We start from the raw sequence: 21,341 nt of genomic DNA, 5'->3' as shown, positions 1-21,341 counted from the left end.
CTAAATTTAACAAGACTAGTGTTCTCCGGAGACAGAGAAGCCAAGATTTGGTATGTTTTCATGATTACTGCCAGGGGGCAGCCATATTGGAAGGCTGTCTAGATATCTGGGAGGCAATAATGCCCCCGAGTCTAACGCACAACACAGAAAACATTGTCTCCTCTGTTCCGCAACGGCTAGGGAGGACTTTCCTAGCAATGCACATTAGCTGCCACCATTTCCACCAGGTGCTCCTTTCCCCTTTACTCGACTCACACGGGGATCAATACACTACAAAGCGCACACAAGAAGCCACCTAATACAAAGGAAGTACAAACACAATCTCCAAAATTTTACAGCATAGCACAGACATCGAAAATTGCGATTTCAATTGGTTCATCTACGAGAGCTTATCGCTGTGATCAGCCCATGTGTTCATCTCTATACTCTGCTCGTCAGTGATGATCTTCGATCGCCTTCTATGGCACGAAACTGGCTCGGATCGAACTTCAAATACTCAATAGAAATTAAAACAGATTGGCCCTTGTTCAACCAATCTAGAGGTCTTAATTTTCGGAACTTGTTCATAATGCGCTTGACCTTGTTGGAAATCTGGAGAGTAAGTAACCAGCGAGGCTCTTGAAAATCACGCGATGGACTGATCACTCGAGTTAAATTAGATCGAAGTCAACCTAGACTGACTCTGAGTCTTTAGTACGCGAACATAAATAACTTGAAACGATGAATCCTTGCAAAGCAACAGTTCTGAGTGAAGTCTTGTACGACGGCACCGACAAAAAAAAACTAGCGCTTTTCCGAGCGAAAAGGTATCGTGACTTACTTAGGATGCGAAACTATCCAATTTAAACGTCTATCGCAATAATCGGAGTCAACGACATGCTCCAATGGGGATTTTCCCTGACGCGCATCTGGCGACGTACCACGGCTTCCGTGAAGGGAATTGGTCCATAGGGACGTGGAAAAACAGATTTCTTCTCCTGCTCAAATCCTCCGATCGATGGGATTTGTAGAGATGGGTGGATCATCAGGCCGTGTCTCAAAATTTTCCACCGTGGCATTGCCCCGTTGCCAACAACAGCCCCGCACTGTCCGCTAAATTTGGTACGTTGTGGGGGTATTCTTTCCAACCTACATGGAAGCTCTGGTCTATTCAACTGACCATTTCACAATGCCAAATGTCGTTGATGTTCGCTTCGAGTATCATGAAGCAAAGGAGATTGGTATAGGAGAAGATCGCCCTCGCATCTCATGGAGTTACTCGGGAGAAGATCAGAGCTGGACACAACAGTCTTACACCATTGAGATTTCACGCCATGGGGTCACAAAAACCTTTGACTCTGACTCAGACCAATGTCTGTTTATTTTATGGCCTACAACGCCCTTGTTGTCCATGGAAGTTGCCCTCGTTCGGGTTCGCGCTTCGGATAAGAATGGCAACGCGACAGAATGGTCTGACGTAGCAAGAGTGGAAACTGGCCTGCTCAATCAGGATGACTGGCAGTGCCATCTGATTGAAGCTGAGACTATAGAGCAGACGGAAGGGTTTAATCGGCCGATAGTCTTCAGGCGAGAATTCTCTCTTCAGAAACCTATCCGTCGCGCTCGTCTTTATGTCACTGCTCATGGCATTTACGCTGCTAAACTGAATGGAAGCTCGATTGGTGACCACGTGCTGTCACCAGGGTGGACCAACTACACGAACCGGCTCACATATCAAACATATGATGTTTCCTCGCTTGTGGATCACGGCCTCAACACGCTTCATGTCACCGTTGCCCCAGGTTGGTATTGTGGGCGCCTTGGCTGGGGCGCTGGGAAGACGAATCTCTATGGCTCTACCCTTGGACTAGTCGCTCTCCTGCGAGTCGAGTGCGAGGAAGGTGACCCGATTTTGCTGGGAACAGACAGCGGATGGCAATGGGGATATGGACCGACACTTTCTGCAGAGATTTATGACGGTGAAGTCTTCGATGCAACCCAGTCATTGTCGCAACTAACCCAATGGGGGAGTGTCGCCTGCAAACCAATAACCGACCGTCTTGAATCCCCGGATGGTCCACCGATAAGGCGCACCCAAGAGATTCAACCGATTGGAATCCTGAAAAGTCCATCCGGTCAGTCTATTATTGACATGGGGCAAAATATAGTGGGCTGGCTTCGAATCAAGGTCTCTGGAGGTACCGCTGGACACCAAATCCAGCTCCAATTCGCTGAAGTCCTTGAAGATGGAGAATGCGCCACCCGCACGTTGCGGAATGCGAAGGCCCGAGATACTGTAATCTTGGATGGTCAAGGCACCCTCGAATGGGAACCAGACTTCACGTATCATGGCTTCCGCTATGTGGGAGTAGATAACTGGCCAGGTACCCTGACCACGGATTCCGTGAAGGGAATTGTGGTGCATACAGACATGAAGAAAACAGGGTCCTTTTCATGCTCGAATCCTCTGCTCAACAGACTTCACGAGAATATCACCTGGTCGATGCGAGGAAACTTCGTTGGGATACCAACCGACTGTCCGCAGCGAGACGAACGACTAGGTTGGACCGGTGACATTAATGTCTTTGCTGATGCCGGGAACTATCTCTACCGGACTGGAGGAATCCTAAAGACTTGGCTGGATGACCTCCGGTATGAACAGCGGAGGGCCGGAGGGATTGTACCGCTAGTGGTTCCAAGCGTGTTCGAAGGCTTTGATCAAGATGCACATGCAATCTGGGGAGACGTCTCCGTGATGCTTCCATGGTCCTTGTATCGAGCCACCGGTGACTCACAGTTCCTAGCTCGACAGTATTCAAGTATGAAAGCCTGGTTGGATGTCATTCCACGCCGTGAAAACCGATTGTGGAACTATATCTCCGAATGGAAACTTGGAGACTGGCTCGATCCCGCTGCTCCTTCTGATGACTGTGGAAAAGCAACCACAGATCCAACCTTCGTTTCGGATACGTTCCTCGCTCATATAACCACATTGATGAAGAGCATCAGTGAGATCTTAGGCGAGAAGGAAGATGTTCAGGCATACACGGTGGCATTGGAGAAGATTCGATCTGCCTTCTGTCACGAGTACATCACCCCGGCTGGCCTCGTGGCAAATTGCACCCAAACCGCGTTCGCGCTTGCGATCCAGTTTAATTTGATACCATCTGAAGAGCAAGAACAACACGCTGCGCGCTACCTGTCTAGAATTATACTGGAAAGTCGGTACAAGATTGGCACAGGATTTGCTGGTACTCCATATATCGGCCACGCTTTGTCCAAAGTCGGACTGACGGATGTGTTCTACCGTATGCTCCTCTCCCGGAAAAATCCAAGCTGGCTATATCCGGTAACCATGGGAGCCACTACCGTGTGGGAGCGTTGGGATAGTATGTTGCCCAATGGCGCAATCAATCCGGGAGAAATGACAAGTTTCAATCACTACGCGTTGGGAGCCGTCGCAAGCTGGATGCATGGTTTCATCCTCGGATTCCGCATTGAGGAAGCTGGCTGGAAAACCATCACAATCGAACCTACTCCCGGAGGTGGTTTGAAATGGGCCGAGGGTGAATATCTCAGCGGATATGGAATCTATAGAGTTAGGTGGAAGATTACACAAGATTCCGAAATGCAGGAGGAGAGCATTTGGGTTGAGGTTCGAATTCCGCCCAACACGGCGGCGAAGGTCAAATTGCCGGGTTTGGAGGAATTCAAACACGTCGGATCGGGATCGCATAGCTGGAAAGTCCCATATCAGTCGACACAATGGCCACCGGAGCCATTCGTTTTACCTTTTGGCCAACGAGAACCATTTCCTGTTGACGAGTCCCTCCCGTGTCCTTGGGATCGGAACACGGAGTAGATGCATTGAATGAACGTCCTTTAGTCAATACACATCTATCCCTCGGGTGGAAAGCTACTTTTCAACTTGGTTAAACGTCCGTTTGAACAGCATATCAATTGGAGGTGTCCCATTTTGGCACTAAATTGCCTCGACGGCCCAGCCACTGCTACCCAATCAAGCAATGGCTTTGCAGGCTTTGCAACTTGGACTTGTACCTCCCACGTTTACAAAGCTCCATAGCAATACATAGATGATGTAGCTGATAGTAAGACGTGCGCTGGTGAAACCGAACTACGCTTCCTCTTCAATACGCTGGCTGAAGCGAAGCGGCTGAATCTCATTTGGCATCTGGTGAGACAGGAGGAGCCCATCATACATGCATTTTTTCCGGTCATCATTCAGCTATGGCCATAGATAAAAGAATACAGATCTATTCTTTTGAATATTTAAAAAGCTACATCGTAACATGAATCATTCCCTATCACTAAATAACCAAAATTTCTCCTCCACCAAAGCTCTTTTTTCCCTTGCCAGAACGTCATGTCGACCAGTGGTGTAACACCTAGTTGGCCCTTGGAATTTAGAAAGTAACGAACGGCAACCCCAAAGAAAAGAGTTGGTCTTTTTCGCCCTCGTTTCCCTCTTGCTTCCTTAATGTTTCTCCAATTCCTCACCATACTGTTCTTGGGCAACACACATGGCTCGGGTATTTATAGCTGATTAATTGCTGATTTCTATCTGGAAGCTAGTACCACTAGTCTAACCCCGGAGGGGAAAGTCCAAATTCAAGATTGGAAAAGAAATGACATGGCCTAGTGGTTACAAAAGCCCAAGTACCTGACAGCACAACTGCTGTGGGGCACTCTCTACAGATAGACTACTTCAATGGGCCGTGATTGGCTCGGCCTCTGCCGGATTTTGAGAGCCGCTTAGGTAAGTCTCATTCATGACCAGCGGAGGAGTCGTTTCTGTGAACAGACATGTCTGAAGATTGCAGGCCAGTTCCTCGTGTGTCTTAAAATAAAAGAAAATCTAGGGAGATATCGTGGATCATTTCTTTGCCACTATTTGCTGGAACGATCCATTATCGGCAGGAGTATCAAATGGTTGATTTCGGTTAGATGCTAGTGGACGCATTGCTCGGAAGTTACAGCTTCGCCCGGCTTTTGTAAAAATAGTCGGTGTCGTCATTGACAGTTTATGTCGAATATAAATAGAAGGCGAACCGCTAACTAGCTCTGTACCAAAGTAAACTTTCTCACCTTATTCGAGACCAGTCACCAGATCTTCACAAGACGAGAAGCAGTTGGCTAGGGCTTAGGGCTTACATATTTACAATGTCAACTCCATTGACCTTTCGTTTAGCCCAAACGGTGGGAATCTTTGGCGCTGCATGGCTATCAGGTCAGTACTTAATTAAATGCGATTGCAAATCCCCAAATTAGTTCTCTACGTGGGGCATTTAATAGATGTTGCGTTCTTGACGACAGTGAACTGATTGCAAATTGTGAAAAAGGCAACATAGCTGCACTCAGCATGAACGCAGCCCCAGGAATCTTGGAGTCCAGACGTGAAAATGAGATTTCATCCACCATCCTTGCGAAGCAGTGGAAAAAGCTCTACGAGGCAGGAAAAGCGCAAAATCCCCCGATTGCAGCTATTACTGCTGCTGCATTCTTCTACCTCGCATGGTCCGTTCGATCCGGAAGATCATTAGTTCGGGGAGCATCAAATCTTCCTACGTTATATGGTTCAGCTGCTGTTCTCACGTTGAGCATCGTGCCTTATACCATTGTAGCGATGAGCAAGACCAATGCGGCGCTGCTCACCAAAGCGACCGGCAACTCCAAAGTAGCTGAGAAGGCGAGCGCCGATGTCGATGAGCTTGTTCAAAACTGGATTTCACTCAACACTATCAGGGGCCTATTGCCTTTGGTCGGGGGCCTTGTGGGTATCTTCGCGGCGCTACCCTGAGATTGAGGAGAGGGTGGCTTTTCACTGAAATTTGATCATGCATGCCTTTGATTGGCATGGGCAAGAGGCATATTCCGCCATGCGAGTTGTATGGTTATTCAGTCTACCATCCCACTAATCTGCTATTCGTACTTTCAATGACTAATACGTTTGAAAGAGGCGATAAAATTGGGGATAATCTGGCACATGTTAACATGCACATTGAGTACTGCCACATGTATCATTTGTTAGCTAGTCTTGCACAGAAAAGCCCATTTCAAAAAGCAGGTCATTCCCTGCCTTCTTCTTCTGTCTATCTATAAAACATAGAAGGAAAATAAACACATAGAAACGACATTCAAAACGGCATTCAGAACGACAACAAAGGACGTCAAATGGCCACAAACCAGTCGACTATTCCTGTTAAGATTCTCTAGGGTCCTGGGAATCGACTATGTACAATGACGTAGTCTAACTCAACCAGTTGCATACTTTGTGCATACATATATTGCCAAGTATGCTGTACGACAGGAAAACAGATGATGGCGGATCGGAAATACCTCATTCAGAGACGGAGAGGGACCGGATCGGAAATATACTTCCCCGACCACCATCACGGCAGAGGCCGGAAGTATATTATACCGAGGTCGCAGGGACATGGCATCATGTTGGCCGCTTATCGTTATCGTAGGGTTGGTTGTTTTCCAAAGGTTCTCGAGCTTTCGTACGCACTTTCTTCTCGTTCATTCATTTTTCAAATGCCCAAGTATGGCGCCTCCACATCGAAACGATAAATTTCCTTCGGCATCTGCTCGTCGGCCCTTTCCTTCGCGAAATGACCGCGATGGTCGCATGTATGATGATCGATCGCGATCTCGTTCGCCTGGTAAGCTTCTCCCCGCACGTTAATGGTGTGTAAGCTCATACACACCTTCGGCACAGGGCCAATATCTCCACGTGGCATTGAAATGGGCTGAATTTTTTTGTTATAGATTTGATGAATAAAGATCGTGCACGCTCGCCTCCTCGAAGACTAGCAGCCGACAGCAGACTCGAGTACCCCAGAGACCGAGAATCTGGACAAGCCTACCGAGGCCATGACCGCGATGATTATCGCCGTCGAACTTCGCGCTCATCTCCTAATAGAGGTAGGGATACATACAAAGACCGCGACCGAGAGGGTTATCGAAGCGCGAGTGACAATCGAAGTCGAACTCGCAGCCCTCGTCGAGGCCAGTCCCATATGGGACAAATGAGCCGAGAAGTGATGATGGATGGACTTCCGATAGATATGACAGAAGAACATGTGAGTTGTAAGAATCAGTGCGCGGGTCAGGCAGATCCCCGGGATCAGGTGTTTGGATATCTGCGTTGTCGGCGACAAATGATGACAATTCGCTCATGTGTGCACAGATTGCGGCTGAACTCAGTAATGCCTATCACACTGACGGTCTGGAAGATATCCGAGTCATTCGTGACCGACAGACGAGTATGTGAAAGTGGCATGCAATCTTGAAGAACGTGCATCGTTTTAACTTGAAATTGTGTTCAACAGAGTTGTCGCGGCAACTTGGGTTCTTGCGATTTCCCACATTAGAAGCATCACGCGAATTTGTCGAACGCAATCACCCTTTCATCTTCTTTTATGGCCCCACAAACGACAGAGGTACTAAAGTGCGTATCGCCTACAGCCGCGAGAGAGAAGATCGAGCTCGTCCAAAAGTTGCAAGTGACTGGAACTGCAGGAAGGTAAGTCAGCGCGGAGGCCCCGGCCGGAACTTCCCTTCCTAGGTCGGAAGTACTTAGGCACCTGCGCTTACAAAATCAGTGTCTCATTCTCAACTTTTCCACACGTCCACATTGTTTTAAGTGTGGCGACCCACGACCTGGTGCGTGTACCATCACCCTCCCTCACAGAACTCGCCTTCGAAAACTAACCAACCAAGTAGACATGGATCTTTCCGGAACCCCTGGAGTTTCGGCTCCTAAGATCGCTAATGATGGTGACAATGATGTCGCTCCTGAGAGCCAGCCCTCTCAGTTCCTTCTTATTCGTGGTCTTGAGGCGTCTGTTACAGAGGAGCTTCTTGCAAAAGGAGTTTCCAAACTGTACCGGCCATCTGGCAACAATGAGAGCGCCTCTGATAATCAAAAGAAGGGATCAAAGGTAGCATCGACCACTGGTGACAGCAACCTGGGAGCGCGTGACGGCTCTCTCCGTCGCGTGCTCCTTGTGCGTGATCGCAGAACCAATGCCAGCTGGCGCTACGGATTCGCAGAATTTGCAGGAATTAAAGTACGCCTTTTTAATTCACACAAACTACTGGCTTTTTTTTTCCCCTCTAACAAATGACGTTCCAGGATGCACAAGCCGCAATGGCGCGACTTAACTCTTTCGAAAAATTTACAATCTCTTCAAAGCCGGTGTTGGTGACCTACATTCACGGCGGAGTATTTGTTCCAGTCATGAATGCCACATCCGGTGCTAGCTACTACACATTCAGCCCGTCTAACAACCCATCGCTGAAGTTGATGTACTGGGATGATGCAGCGTACGTGACGGAACTCGTTCTGTCAACCGCGGAAGATGATGCCACCCAGGAGCAGAAGGCCAACAAGACAATTTCCAGCCATGGAGACGGCCAAGCTAAGGGCACAAAGGACTCCGATAAAGGAAAGAAGAGAAAAGCCGATGCTTCGACTAGTGCGAATACCAAGAAACTTGCAATGCCATCCCAGCTCCAATTCTGGAGTGACCGTCACGCTGAACTACATGGAATCAATCGAGATGATGCCGGAAACCCCGTTGAGGGCTCGAACTCAGCAGCCCCAGCGACCGAGTTGACCGCTACGATCACTGAACTGGCTGCCCCGGCGACTGAATCATCTGCTCCACGGGCTCCGTCATTTGCAGACTGGGACAAGCTCCGCTGCTACTTGTGTATGCAAGATCTTGTGAATGATGGACATCTCAGATACCACGAGCGCACCAGTGATATCCATAGTGAAAACCTGAAGGACGTCAAACTGAGGGAACTCGGTGTGTGCTGGTTGATTATTTACGGTGTCATCCCCATGCCGACTCCAAACTACGAGGGCAGCAGAGACGAATACCGCGACGCACTTGAGCGAGAATATTCTATTCCTCCAACCCCTCGATCATTCGCAGACTTAAAGCGGAACTGGTGCCTGTTGTGCTTCAGCAAGTTTGATACCCCAGAAGAGCTCTACGCACACGACCGCGTCAGTGAACACCACCGAAAGGAACTGAAAGATGAGAAGGCGGTGAAGTGGGGCTTGAACCAGCTCAAAGAGGCGGGCATCGCTCAGGATATCGTGCAGGCGCCTGCGGAATACCGAGACCGTGCAAAGGAGCGTCGTCAGGCATTCGGGCGTGAAGATGTCAATGCCCGCCAGAAGGCCCTCGAACCAGAAGAAGCGGACGAGACACCCGTGCAGACTACCTCGATCGGTGCTTCTCTTCTCACCAAGATGGGCTGGTCCGAAGGATCTGGCCTTGGTGCTCAAGGAACCGGCGTGACCGAGCCGATTCCCACTGAAATCTATGCCCAGCGTGTGGGACTGGGGGCGCAAGGAAGTCGACTGGGTGAGGCAACTGAGGAAGCTGGCCGGAACACTAGGGGTCGGTACGACGAATTTTTGGAGAAGACCAAGGACGCCGCACGCCAGCGCTACGACGAGATGGACCGTTCCTGATCCATTCCGGACGGTTGAATGTACGATTAGGGGTGGAAGGGATGGTGTTGAAATTTGAGCTGAGGATGAAGTAAGAGTGAGGGGGGATATCTGATATTCACTTTGTGTGCCAAAACTAGCTGGCCGATTCCATGTAAGATTATGATACCATGTAATGAACCTGTACGATGTAATTTTGCTTGCACCCGTTCGGGTGTCTTTCCATTGTAATCAGCAATCAACGCCCAGTAAATGCATATGTGTAGTGTACAATTGGTATCAAATCATGAGTAGAGTATAGCCCCGGAGTGGTGTGTGTACATGAGAGAATTTCAAAAAGTCCATAGTCAGTGACTCTCTTTGGTATCCTGATCGACCTTATTCTCTCGGAGCGCCCTCTTCATCTTCTCCTTCTCCAACTGTTTCTCAAACTTATCACCGAGGATCTTAGTAACCCACTCAGTGACCTCTGCCTCAAGCTCCTCATCGCTCTTCACAGGCGCATCACTACCTCCCTGTAACCCGTTCCGAACGAATCTCCGCATGTCCTCAAGCCCATTGATGTTCAACGCATACCCGACTGCACCGCCTGCCATTAACCCGAACGAGATCACGTTGAGAGTCGCCAGATTCAGAGCCTCGAACGCATCGCCCGCGGAGTTCGAGTGCGGCTGGTGGTACGTCGAGCTTGTGTAGTATGGCGGAATGCACGAGATGCGCTTTTTATGGAAGGCGCGGCGCGTAACTAGTACAGATAGCGCGAAGAAGGTCATTCCTCCGAAGAAAAGTTTGAGGTTTGTGTTTGTTTGGGGCGAGGGTGGTTGCGCTGATTGTGATTGTGTTGGTGGTGCTGGCGATGCAGATTCATCGGGTGTTGGCTTTGCTTGAGGTGCTGGCTGACTCGACTCGGATTTTGGGCTTGAGCCCCACCCGAATAGTGATACCATTGCTATGCGCGGTGTGAGAGAGAACAAGGATCGTTTGGTGATGCGAGACAGAGCTGAATGGTCTGGAGTTGAATAAACGCCTTACGATCGAGAGACAAAGGTGAATAAAGACGAGGGCTGAGTATGGCTTTCTTCCGCGAGAATACTCAAAGCTCTGTATTTGGAGAATTGTCCCGCTTTTCTCGTGAATGAAGCAAACCTGCGCGGAGGCGGAAACGGTATAACAGATCTCATTCACGTGACCCGATTCTTATCGAGGCGGTTGGCTGCCTGGATATTACAACATCCTGGTTGAATTTGAACCCCCTTTTCTGTGCAGCAATGTCGAAGAAATAGCCTGGTCAGAAACAGATTGTTCTTGGACTATAAAAAGCAGCAAATGGCTATATCATAAATGAAGTTGAATGATAATTGGAGTTCTTAGGGCTAGACCATCAGCTGGATCGGATTTCTCACTGACTAAGCATAACCGGCCCTTACATGTTTTTTACTAAAATTACATTTCGAGGGTCCGTATTTTTTGAAAAAAGATTACGGGGGCCGGTTATTACATAATCGTGATAGTCTAGGACCAAGTCAATTATTGAAATTCGACAAACCCAAGTCTGTTTACAAATACGCACATTTCTCTACGTAGATCTTTGACACCCCCTTTTTCTAAAGATGATGCATTAGCCACATTACGGTCCTTGTGCAATTGATTCGAAGGGAATTTGAAGATCCAAGCCACTGTCGAACGGATTATATTCTGTCTAAAGGAAAGCACAACGCCAATCAAATCAGATGCAACCAAAAGTGTGCGAAAACGCCAAGGATGCAGCAGTCGGAATAAGAATTATCAAAACCGAAAAGGTGTCAAAATGATTCAAAAATCATTCTCGCATGTTCATAATTTAGCACGCTTCAAAACAATCGTCCATATCCTATGCTCATAAAGAATTGCAAATCACAATTAAGTCGCGGCAGATGCTATCCAAAAAAATTCACCAAGGGTATCATTTCATGTTACCCGTGGTAACAAGCATGTCACTGCGACCAGGCCGATGGAAGCGATCGATGCCAAGATGCTCCTTTCCATCACGACCAACATAGATGCCAAAGCTGTACAAAGGCAGCTGGCGCTCGGAGGGCGGAGCAACAATAAGACGAGTGACGAGGTCTGTCTTGCTCCGGGGCTCGCGTAGGATCTTATCAGACAGAAGGGGTGACTGATAAAGATAACTCATCACATCGGCCAAGGTGGTGATGTCGTGAGGGAGATAGCGACGACGGCCGGGCCAGATTGCCACGAAAGATACGGCATATAAGCCACAAAAGCCAACTAAAGCGTAGAATGCAGGCAAGAACGCGGAAATGCGGATGTCATCATGAGATGGGAACCAGAGGGCAATGAAGACGCCACCAGCGAGGATAGGGATTCCTAGGGATAGCAGACTCATGAGGGAGACAAATGCAACTTTAAAGTGGCGGTTGATGATAGCCTGGATGGTGATTTGGAGTGGATAGGAGGATGGGTAAGAGAGTAAAATGCTTCGTTCGGCAGTTGTGCCGCCAGGGGATGAGAGCTCAGCGTATGGCTGGAGGGCTCGGATGTATACGTCGACGGGTTGCCAAGCGAGGAAAAGTACGTTGCCAATTAGGGCGGGAATGAAGCTGTAGAGGAAATTGGAGGATGAAAATGCAGTTGTCGATGGGAGGGTTGGGAGCTTGGGAGGGAAGCCACCCTTGATGGCACCGTTGATGAAGCTAACAGCCACGAAGGCGATAAAAAGGGCGAAGACAACGACAGTCCAAATTAAAATTGAGATTTTGCGTAGGAACCAAGGTGTCCAGCGGTAACGGGCAGATGGCGAGAATGGGTGGTGTTCGTTTGGATCATTGGAAAATGCACCGTTCTGCTCAATGTCAAAGCGAACATGGGCAAGTCCTTTTGATTGGGTTTCTGGTGTTTTGCCAGTCTGATGGAGAGACGGGGTGCGCACAGGCGCGTTTACTTCGCCGATTCCGTAAAAGACCTCGGCCTTGCTTGAGAGTTTCCAGTATCCCAGTCGAAGGACTCGGGGGTCAAGCGACTCTCGCACTGAGGGGACTGTCTCGGAGTTCTCAAAATCGTGAAGGATATTTGACCGCTGAATGATCGAGACCAAGTCTGCGATGCTGACGGGATCCCACATCAAGCCAGACCAGCAACGGAGGAAACGGACAAAAAGCATCACCAGGCCTAGTGTCAAAATACTATATAATCCCACCAATGTCCAGCCCACATATTGAACTGAGGCCCATCTCCAGACACCTTGTCCGTCAATAATGTAGAACTTCTCCTGGAAGAAACAGCTGAGAAGAGGGATGGCGAAGAAGTTCGAAAGCCAAATTGTGAACAGTGAAAATCCGAGCAAGGCTTCACCATGTCGGAAATGGGAGAAGTCGGGGAAGACGAAGTTTGTTGAGAGGATGGGCAGGCGGTTTATTACCAGATCTTTCTGTCGCTCTGCTGACATTATAGAAAAAGGAGCTATGCGATATATAGCGGCCTGAATGACGAATGACCAGATGATGATGGGTGTGGCAGCAACCTGTGGTAGGAACTGAAACACAATGTACCTCGAGTCCCCTTGACGCAAGTAACTCCACAATCCTTCTTCATCACGGGACCAAATATTGCAAAACACTATGCCCGCTATCAGGGCCAGACAGCAACATATCGTGAGCGCCAAAGCCCATGGCCGCAGAACGAGAGGTAAATAGTCCAAGGGGGGGTATAACAGGCTATTCTCCGGTGCATCAGCAGCCATGAAGGACTCGGGGTCCACTGACAGCGGCCTTTGCGGCAAAGCTTGTGGTGAAGGAGATGTATACGTCGGCCTCCCTGGAGGCGTGTCATGTCGAATGGGAGTGCGTGTGCGAGTAAAATATCCAAGGCCCTCATCCCATATCAATCTGTCGGTTGGATAATCACTTGTAGTTGTAGTGGAGATAGAGTCAGTCCTTTGGACACCCCGAGCTCTGTCCTCGGTAAGTTGGTCGATTGCAAATCGGACGTATGGAGAGCTGTCCAGACCTGGGGTTTGGCCACGTCCCGGGTAGGCACTTGGGGATCGACGAGAAGTTTCGTTTGATCTTATGCTGTCGGAAATGTGGCTGATATGAGCCCTATCTTCTGCGAAGCGAACTGTGCTGGATGTTGGTGGGCGTTGGGACTCAAGATCTTCTTGCGCAAGATTCATTTGTGACACGGCGGGTGATGGTGCATAGGAATCTGGGGTTCTGAACTGCATGCTTGGTGCTAGACTAGAGGGACTAGAGGGACCTCGATCTGAAAATGAATAGTAGTCTTCTGAAGCAGCCTCGGACTGTTCAGATTCTGTCCGGGCAAGTTGTGGCCCAATTGCTATATAGGAATCAGTCGAATAGAATCTTTTTGAAAGCTGTGCAACGTCTATTAAGAAGCCAACGGGACGGGGGTTCATATATACACGTACTGTTAATGTTGCGCATGCTGAAGTTCCTGATCGGGTTCGTCATTCTGGCTGGGTATTGATCCCACGCGCAACTATCATTAATCTAGAAGCATTCGCCGACGCCCTTGAGATACAAAGGGATTTTTCTATGACCAGCAATCGCTACCCAGCGTGTTTCTGTCTACCGTAGTGCTGGGCGTCGTTTCCCAGCCACCCCAGCCACCGCATCGAGGTTCACACTCAACAGGCCAGTAGGGATGAGTTAGATTGAAGATTTTGACCTCATGCCCATCAATTTGATAAATCATAACCAAAATTCTATCCAATCAAAATCTGTGGAAAAATTGTAGAGGTTGAGTAATTTCGCGGCCCGATCACCAGCACCATCTATCACCCAAAGCTTGGCCTTTGCGATCTCCGCAAGTCTCACCAGGTCACAGACCAGACTGTCTTCTATTTGAAGGATTGAATTTCAACTCTCAAATTTTCATAATATCCAGGGTAACGATTCAAACGACAGCCCTGTTTGTCTTGTCAGACGAGAACTACATCGTAACAATCTGGACTCTGCCTCGCATCCCCGTACGAGCTCCACATTGGAGTCCCAAGACAATTATTGCCAACGAGTGCTATCCTGAATAGTTGACACGTAATGAAAAAGCAGGGTGTTTTCCAAAAATTGACAATGGTGCCAATTCAGTTGTGCAGCGTGGTGTTGTAATTGCTTTCTCCCTTGCTGGCCCAAAGTGGCTGAAACTAGGGTTTTACGGGCTGCTGAACACCATATGAAAACACAAGGCTGTATCCAGGGCTTAGTGGAACATATGATCGAGGGCAAAAATCTCTTAATACACACTTTTTGGGCTCCTTATATCAATCATGGTTCAAACAAAGCTTTTTGGCTCTTAGCTTAGTTGCCACGCATGGACGAATTGACAGAAACTTAACACGTATAGCACCCGCTATTGAATTTTGTTTACAGAGGCTTAGGAGTTAAATATCAGGCACAATGAAATAGATAAAATGTCCGTGTGATGGTAGGCGCTAAATTTGAAAATCTTCTGTCTCTTGAACAAACGCATGTACTTCCCTGGCTATGTTTGAAGCTTGCCATATAAACGTTGGGAGATGTCGGCGTGTAGGCTGCAAGGTTCCCGCACATCTGTTTGCCTTGGTAAATTCCGTAGGTTGTCTGAATGTCCTACCAAATCTTGAGGCCCTTAAAGCGTCTAGAGTGTCCCCTTCAATTCAACTGCTTGCCGACACTTGTCGAGCTCTATGCACAGAATGGGTGTCTACACTCACTGGACCTTTTTTTCTTCTCTGTCTCTGAGGTAAAAAACTCCAGCGGTTGAAGCTGAGTCAGATTGCAGCTCCCAGGTGCAATCAAGATCGAGGTTTTTCCCAGAACCCAGATAGCACGAGCGTCAATTTGCAAGATAGGCAGATGAAGAATGGCACCTTGTGTACGGCGCCAACAACATAAGGCTGGCGCTAGGCCTAGTGTACTGCGCATTTTTTCCCCGACTACATGGAGCCGGCCAGCGGATGGCATTAACCTGATGTTGACACGCAATGACCATCGAAAAGTATTTCACTGAACATGTATCCCGGTTTCAGAAAGATTACTACGCATTTTTGGTTCTCCGTCCACGACTTCGACCCAATATACCACGGTACAAACCGTGGGTCATTGAATTCTCCCTCTTCGCTGGCTAAGCTGGACAGCCATAATACCTTAACGTGACAAGCTCCCCAAGGTGTCCTTTATGAATGCCAAAGCCCAGGTTATTGCTAGGTATGTTTGATCTCCCGAAGGACAAGTTACCACTATTTCGCCATCCATATGATCGCTCGTCGGTCCTGTTAGCACATAGAGCGATTCAATTTTGATATAATTTTCTCGTCAATCTATGATGCAAAACCTCTGCCTGTCTATGAGCCATAGCGAGTAAACCAAAAAGCGCCACAGAGTCAAAGACTTGTGCATTTCTCTCATCAGCCAATGCCACTTGTCCTGAACCATAATTACCTTCCTTCGCCATGACAGTTTCCCATATCAAATGACCCGCTACGTGCAAGGGCTATAGATTGTCTGGGAAAATTGCTTAGTACAGAAAGTCCAATGCCAGTGATTCGGTCGACGAGTTTGTCCAGTGGGCGACATTTTGCCGCATTTTTATTCTGGGTCTTTCTGCCTAGCAAAATTCTGAAGACTATGCACGAGTGTGCATGGGAAATTTTGACCAATTGAACCTGCGCATAGCTCACAGTTGTGGCTGGTTTTAAACTTGTATACCAAGTCCGGTGTATTTCTAATAAGCCAATTGGAATAGTGTTGATCGATTTTTGGGCAGATGAGCATCATCCCTAGCTTCTTCCTCTTTTGCTCTAAGGATTTCTGCTATATAGGACAGGGCTATTTGTTTCGCTGCGTTCCGCACCTCGATTTGTCGTCGATCTATCATTTCATCATGCATGACCTTGAAATCAAATCCCGAATCTATTCAATGTGAACTTATTCTCATTTCTCGTCCATTATGAGAAAGTACTCTGTTTTAAAAAGATTATGTCAGTAAGCTCAAGATATAGGAGATTTGAGAGTCCATGAACACCCAGGAAAGGGAAGCAGGACTTGCGCATATTGCCAGCACCTCCAATTCCAAATCTAACATAGCGCTCTTGAAAGCCAGGTGTCAACCGGGTGTCCTGGATCCCACTGAGCTGAGATCTCTCCAATGACTGGACCAGAGTTGCTCTGTCAAAGGTCTCTAACTGTTGCCCCCCCTCGTCCTCAGATTTCCACCCTTTCGGCCAAGCGAAAATCCTCCATAGGCAGCGCATGGTTTCTTCACGTAGATCAAACGAATAACTTTGGGGCCAGTCATTTCTAACTTCAGCCTCTTCTCCCTCAATGTCTGGATTTATTCGACTTACCCTTGTTTGAAGGCTTGCACCAAATCAAGCGATTTTGGCATTACTCTGTCACATTTGGGAATGGTAGGTAGTTATACGTCTAACCAGACATTCTCTTCACTTAGTTCACAGGCTGGGTTACGCAGACACCGTGCAACCCATGAAGCTTCAATTCTCCCGACACAGTCAGACTGACGATTGCCATGTTGAGATAGGCAAAGATAAGACGAGGAGATACCACAATTTAGTTTAGCAACCCCTTCGAAAGAGGTCACACATTTGGAATTTTGGTAAAGTGTTCACAATTTTTACCGATTAACACACGCACCTAGATCCCAGAATCGCAACTCTACACTATGTGTAACAGTACATTCTTGTAGTTCTTATCCGGTTCTTTAGAACCTCTAGAAGTCAAATATGAACAAAGATTTGTGATGTTCGAGAAGGGCCGTGAGCGACGTCGGTTTCGTGTACCCATAGTGTACACCTCTGTTGAGAGACACAGCTTTCAGGTTATCAAGCAGTCCCTTAAGAGTCAAACGATGTAATGGTGTGTCTGAGTTGTAAGTGGGCACATAATTGTGAAACGGTAGTGAAACCTTAATAGGAAGCCATTAGCCCAAGACGTGGCAAGTTTAAGCTTGATGACTTTAAGATCTCAACTCTGCTCGGAAAGAGCCTGCACAGTACCTTGCACCGACAGAAGGATATCAACTGATCATGACCAAAGGCGAGTAACCTTTTCTGGTCTCTAGCAAATTGAGAAGTTTGAGAATCGAGTTAGCTTCGAGGTGGAGACTGCCTGTTTCATGTTTAAAAAAAAAGGTGGGACTGTGGGCCTCCAACGGCGTTTTAACCCGGTCCAAGCGTTTTCTGGAGCCAAATTCTCCGACTGAAACTAGAGTGTTGTGCCGCTTTTAGTGGATCGGAGTCTGGCTGGCGAAACTCCAAGCTCGGTTTGAAGTGTACATATGGAAATACTTCAGAAACACAGATCTTGTTTCATCCTGAATAAGACAAGGGTTCTGAAACCACAAATCTCGGCTCTCTGAAGTCCTTGATCCGAAAGAAGAAATGAGCTTGATAGTCAATTGGTAGAAAAAGCAGGACATAGTCGAACACGGCAGAGAATAAGGGGTTTCATCTGTGTAGTAAAGAAGGATCGAAGAGATTGGCAAAATAGCGAGAGATAGTAGCCAGCGATCATGGGTACCAGGAAGCGCGAAAATGCCTTCGTTGCTGGCCACAGCTACTCCGACGCCCGGGCTTGGCAACCTGACCCAAAACAGCGTTTCAACTGGACAGAGCGAATGAGAGAAGGCAGAGCAGCTCTGCGCCAACAACCTCAGCATTCCAGAGAGGGGAACTGCGCGGCAGGCATCAGAATTTGTCTCTCGTTCGGATTTTCCAAGGGGGACTGAAGGAGAGATTGAAGGAGGATAGCAATGATACAATAGCGAAAAGACAGAGTAGTTTGCTCGGTGGATGGCAGGGAGATCAAGACGCAGAAGTAGAAATACAGAGGGATCATCTGACTGATGCCTAAGGCCAGACATCCAAAACCTCTCCTCTCCACGGATTCTACCAAGGGCTTATCTGCGCTCTTGTCATTCCTTTATTCCTTTATTCTTGCGGTTCTTCAAATTCCTTTTGATTCGTACATTCTTGGATTTCCCCCTTATTTGCTTCTTTTTTCCCTTCTACTGCTTTGCCTTGGAAGCTTTTGTTTCGGTCTCGGGTTCAGATGTTCCCTGCCAATGCGGAGTTAGAACCTCAACTTCTGCGTCGCATGTGCCACTAGGCAATTAAAAAAAACTACTTGCATCGTTTCTATCTTATTTGATCTTTGGCCTGGAAACAAACACAAGGCTGACCTCCAGGGTCTCCCCTTACCATGTTGCTCAAGCCTGCGACGCCCCTCACTATCTTGCTGCTGATCGCCTTTGTGCTTTTGCTACTCTCTTGTCTTTCAACTCCTATTGTCAGAGGAATTCCTCTAGCAACTTTCAAAAACGTGGATTATGGTGTCTTTGGATATTGCAAGGGTAGGACCTGTACCAATATTCATGTGGGATACCCGAACAGTCAGTCTCTCCCTTGCGTTTATGCCTGCGCTCCGCTAAGTTTCAAGCAGATGATTTGAGCAGCACCGATGATTTCAACCTCCCTTCCGGCACTCGAAAGTCACTGTCCGCGATCCTCATCGTCCACCCAGTTGCCGCCTTCCTAACACTCATCTGCCTCTGCCTGGCAATTGCGGCCCACTTCCATGCGCCCTCCCACTCGCCGCGCTTCCTCTTGGCGCTCCTCATATTGTGGTTGCCAACACTTCTCGTGACTCTCCTCGCATTTCTCGTCGACATCTTGCTCTTTGTCCCACATCTAGGATGGGGAGGTTGGATTGTGCTGGTCGCGACCATCATCCTCACCTCTTGCGGAGTGGTTACTTGTGCCATGCGCCGCACCCTTGTGAGTAGGAAGGCAAGGAAGCGCCGGATGGCGGAAAATGCCGAGATGAGTGGGGAGAACTATTACAACCGACAGACTGCTGCCGCGGCTGCGGATGTAGCCCTCGCTCCGGCTCCCGTCGATCCCAAGGAAGCCTATGTTTCGAACTCTTTCAACTCCGACTCGGGCCCAACATTCGCATCCTTCCATACAGATGCGCGCGACAGTGATGACGATAGAACTCCTCTCAATTCGCGGACGCCGATGAGCGATATTCCAGCACCCCCGGATAATCGCGGTACCCCCTATTTCGCTCCACAAAACGAATTTGCCAACCTTCCGCCTCAGGGACAGGGTCCGTACGATATTGCGCCAGTGTCACGGAACACCTCTGATCCGCGAGTTCGTCCCAAATATTCCGATGGTAGCATGGGCTCTCGAAGAGGAGGAGCGCCACCTGGTTTCAATGGGCGCGGGCGGGGTGGATATCCTCCCCGCGGTGGACGCGGAGGATCTTACATGGGACCTTCTCGTGCCCCTTCTCCTGGCTCCCGGGGTGGCTACACAGGGCCAATGGCTGGCCGTGGAGGTCACGGTGGAATGCTGCCACCTCGAGGACCGCCAGCGGACTATGGCCCAGGTCAAGGCGGCGCCAATCGCGGGTTTGACGCGTATAGTCAACCTGTACCGCCTCCCATGGATGATCGTAACACTTATGGGCCACCGGGTCAGATGCGTCAGCCATCGCCCGGGCCCATTGGTATGGCCGTGTCACCGGAAACGGTTGGCCAAACCATCGAGATGACTCCGCAACATCGGCCGCAGCACAATGTGAATGCGTCTACTCAACCAATGAGCAGCGTACCCCAAACGCTGTCGGCTGAAATCAATCTTTCCGTCCCCGAAAGCCCGACAAGCATGAACAGTCGACTTAGGTAAGCCACATTGTTAAAAAATACGGGCACTGAATTGACCACTAACCTTTTGTGTTAAGTTCTTACATTCCTTCTCGCTCTGGCTGGAGTACAAATGATTCTCGTACATCACCGCGGCTGCCGGAGCAACCTATGCAGCCTAACAACAGCGGTGCCACTTACTACGAAGACGTGGATCCCCGCTTCGTTCATCGGCCATCGCCCCCTCCAGACTCTGCGATTCCCCACTCTCTCACGCCTGGAGTTGCTCTCTGTACGTAACCCTCACAGATCATACGCGTCGTAGGATCCTTGCTGACCTTCTCCCAGTTTAATGATATCTACTAGTTTCTGTGTGTCAATGACGCTTGACACGATTCTTCCACCTCTTCCAACCTTTACGATACCCTTTCTTTTTCTTCTCTTCTCTGGCTAAAATATGATCGGTTCTTTTCTCCTCAATTTCATGACACGCTGTGTCATTTTGGGGAATGGAGTTATGGTGTCTTTGTTCTTCCAATCATTCGACAAACGCTCTCCCTTTGGGGCGAGAATTCGACGCTTCATCCTTTGCTCTAAAATCCGCCACAAAACAATGACGGCTGAGACTAAACGTTTTTTCAGCTACTGAGTTGTACTCTGCCTTAACTTCGATGTGCAGCAGCAGGCGAATATGATGTACAGAAAATGATTTACAGGATCTCTGGCTTTTCTAAGATCAAAAGCACTAGACACTGGTATCGATTTGGCATCCTTTTCACTTTCCACTTTGTACTTTCTTCCACTGAGTGGAATGTGAGTTTTAATTTACCCAATTCCACATACACTTGCATTCTACGGTACATCATACTTTCCAATACTCGGGCATTAATCCTAGATTCTTCTCTGATCCCAGTATCTGATTGCGCGGTTGAGGTCTTCCCTCCGAAAAGGTTGGCCTCCCGTTGTATGACGTCACTTGTGATCTTTCTTCCCCTGCGGATCATCAACGGCTATGCCACTGACGTCGCCCAAACAAGCGCCACTGAAATTGAAGCTATAGAAACTGCAGTTCCCTTGGACTTGACTTTTAGAGTTTATGTGTCGGGTTGTTGAATGTTTTAACCATTATGCATATGTCTTCCCCGCGGCGACTCAGGGTGTCCCTCACCTAGGCAGGCAACGGAAATCATCAATATCAGGATTC

The 21,341-nt window shown here is 48.5% G+C and overlaps 8 protein-coding genes across 8 annotated transcripts; 4 read left to right on the top strand and 4 right to left on the bottom strand.

The window, feature by feature from the left end:
* Positions 1-1,168: 1,168 nt before the first annotated feature.
* Positions 1,169-3,841, top strand: Pdw03_5901 (Alpha-L-rhamnosidase A; the record flags this gene model as incomplete). The annotated part of the gene is made up of 1 exon (XM_014682890.1): positions 1,169-3,841. One exon carries the CDS (start codon positions 1,169-1,171, stop codon positions 3,839-3,841), a length of 2,673 nt encoding a protein of 890 aa, XP_014538376.1.
* Positions 3,842-5,160: 1,319 nt separating this feature from the next.
* Pdw03_5900 (Noranthrone monooxygenase) lies at positions 5,161-5,797 on the top strand (the record flags this gene model as incomplete). The annotated part of the gene is made up of 2 exons (XM_014682889.2): positions 5,161-5,227; positions 5,340-5,797. 2 exons carry the CDS (start codon positions 5,161-5,163, stop codon positions 5,795-5,797), a joined length of 525 nt encoding a protein of 174 aa, XP_014538375.2.
* A 747-nt stretch (positions 5,798-6,544) lies between these two features.
* Pdw03_5899 (Zinc finger, RanBP2-type) lies at positions 6,545-9,493 on the top strand (the record flags this gene model as incomplete). The annotated part of the gene is made up of 7 exons (XM_014682888.2): positions 6,545-6,662; positions 6,769-7,082; positions 7,190-7,265; positions 7,332-7,525; positions 7,605-7,665; positions 7,726-8,072; positions 8,138-9,493. The coding sequence occupies 7 exons, from the start codon at positions 6,545-6,547 to the stop codon at positions 9,491-9,493; spliced, it is 2,466 nt and encodes an 821-aa protein (XP_014538374.2).
* A 326-nt stretch (positions 9,494-9,819) lies between these two features.
* Positions 9,820-10,419, bottom strand: Pdw03_5898 (C6 zinc finger domain protein; the record flags this gene model as incomplete). Its single annotated transcript, XM_014682887.1, has 1 exon — positions 9,820-10,419. One exon carries the CDS (start codon positions 10,417-10,419, stop codon positions 9,820-9,822), a length of 600 nt encoding a protein of 199 aa, XP_014538373.1.
* Positions 10,420-11,414: 995 nt separating this feature from the next.
* On the bottom strand, positions 11,415-13,941 carry Pdw03_5897 (phosphoribosylaminoimidazole-succinocarboxamide synthase; the record flags this gene model as incomplete). Its single annotated transcript, XM_014682886.2, has 2 exons — positions 11,415-13,807; positions 13,899-13,941. The coding sequence occupies 2 exons, from the start codon at positions 13,939-13,941 to the stop codon at positions 11,415-11,417; spliced, it is 2,436 nt and encodes an 811-aa protein (XP_014538372.2).
* Positions 13,942-16,415: 2,474 nt separating this feature from the next.
* Positions 16,416-16,855, bottom strand: Pdw03_5896 (uncharacterized protein; the record flags this gene model as incomplete). The annotated part of the gene is made up of 2 exons (XM_066101197.1): positions 16,416-16,749; positions 16,815-16,855. 2 exons carry the CDS (start codon positions 16,853-16,855, stop codon positions 16,416-16,418), a joined length of 375 nt encoding a protein of 124 aa, XP_065958137.1.
* Positions 16,856-17,197: 342 nt separating this feature from the next.
* Positions 17,198-17,799, bottom strand: Pdw03_5895 (uncharacterized protein; the record flags this gene model as incomplete). Its single annotated transcript, XM_066101196.1, has 3 exons — positions 17,198-17,392; positions 17,484-17,544; positions 17,786-17,799. The coding sequence occupies 3 exons, from the start codon at positions 17,797-17,799 to the stop codon at positions 17,198-17,200; spliced, it is 270 nt and encodes an 89-aa protein (XP_065958136.1).
* Positions 17,800-18,687: 888 nt separating this feature from the next.
* Pdw03_5894 (pH-response regulator protein palI/RIM9) lies at positions 18,688-20,490 on the top strand (the record flags this gene model as incomplete). The annotated part of the gene is made up of 4 exons (XM_066101195.1): positions 18,688-18,877; positions 18,928-20,176; positions 20,236-20,429; positions 20,486-20,490. 4 exons carry the CDS (start codon positions 18,688-18,690, stop codon positions 20,488-20,490), a joined length of 1,638 nt encoding a protein of 545 aa, XP_065958135.1.
* Positions 20,491-21,341: the final 851 nt, after the last annotated feature.

Source organism: Penicillium digitatum, chromosome 6, assembly GCF_016767815.1.
Source record: "Penicillium digitatum chromosome 6, complete sequence".
In the NCBI taxonomy this organism is placed as follows: Eukaryota; Fungi; Ascomycota; class Eurotiomycetes; order Eurotiales; family Aspergillaceae; genus Penicillium; species Penicillium digitatum.
Note: the sequence above shows the minus strand (reverse complement) of the source record. Positions and strands in the feature narration are given on the sequence as shown.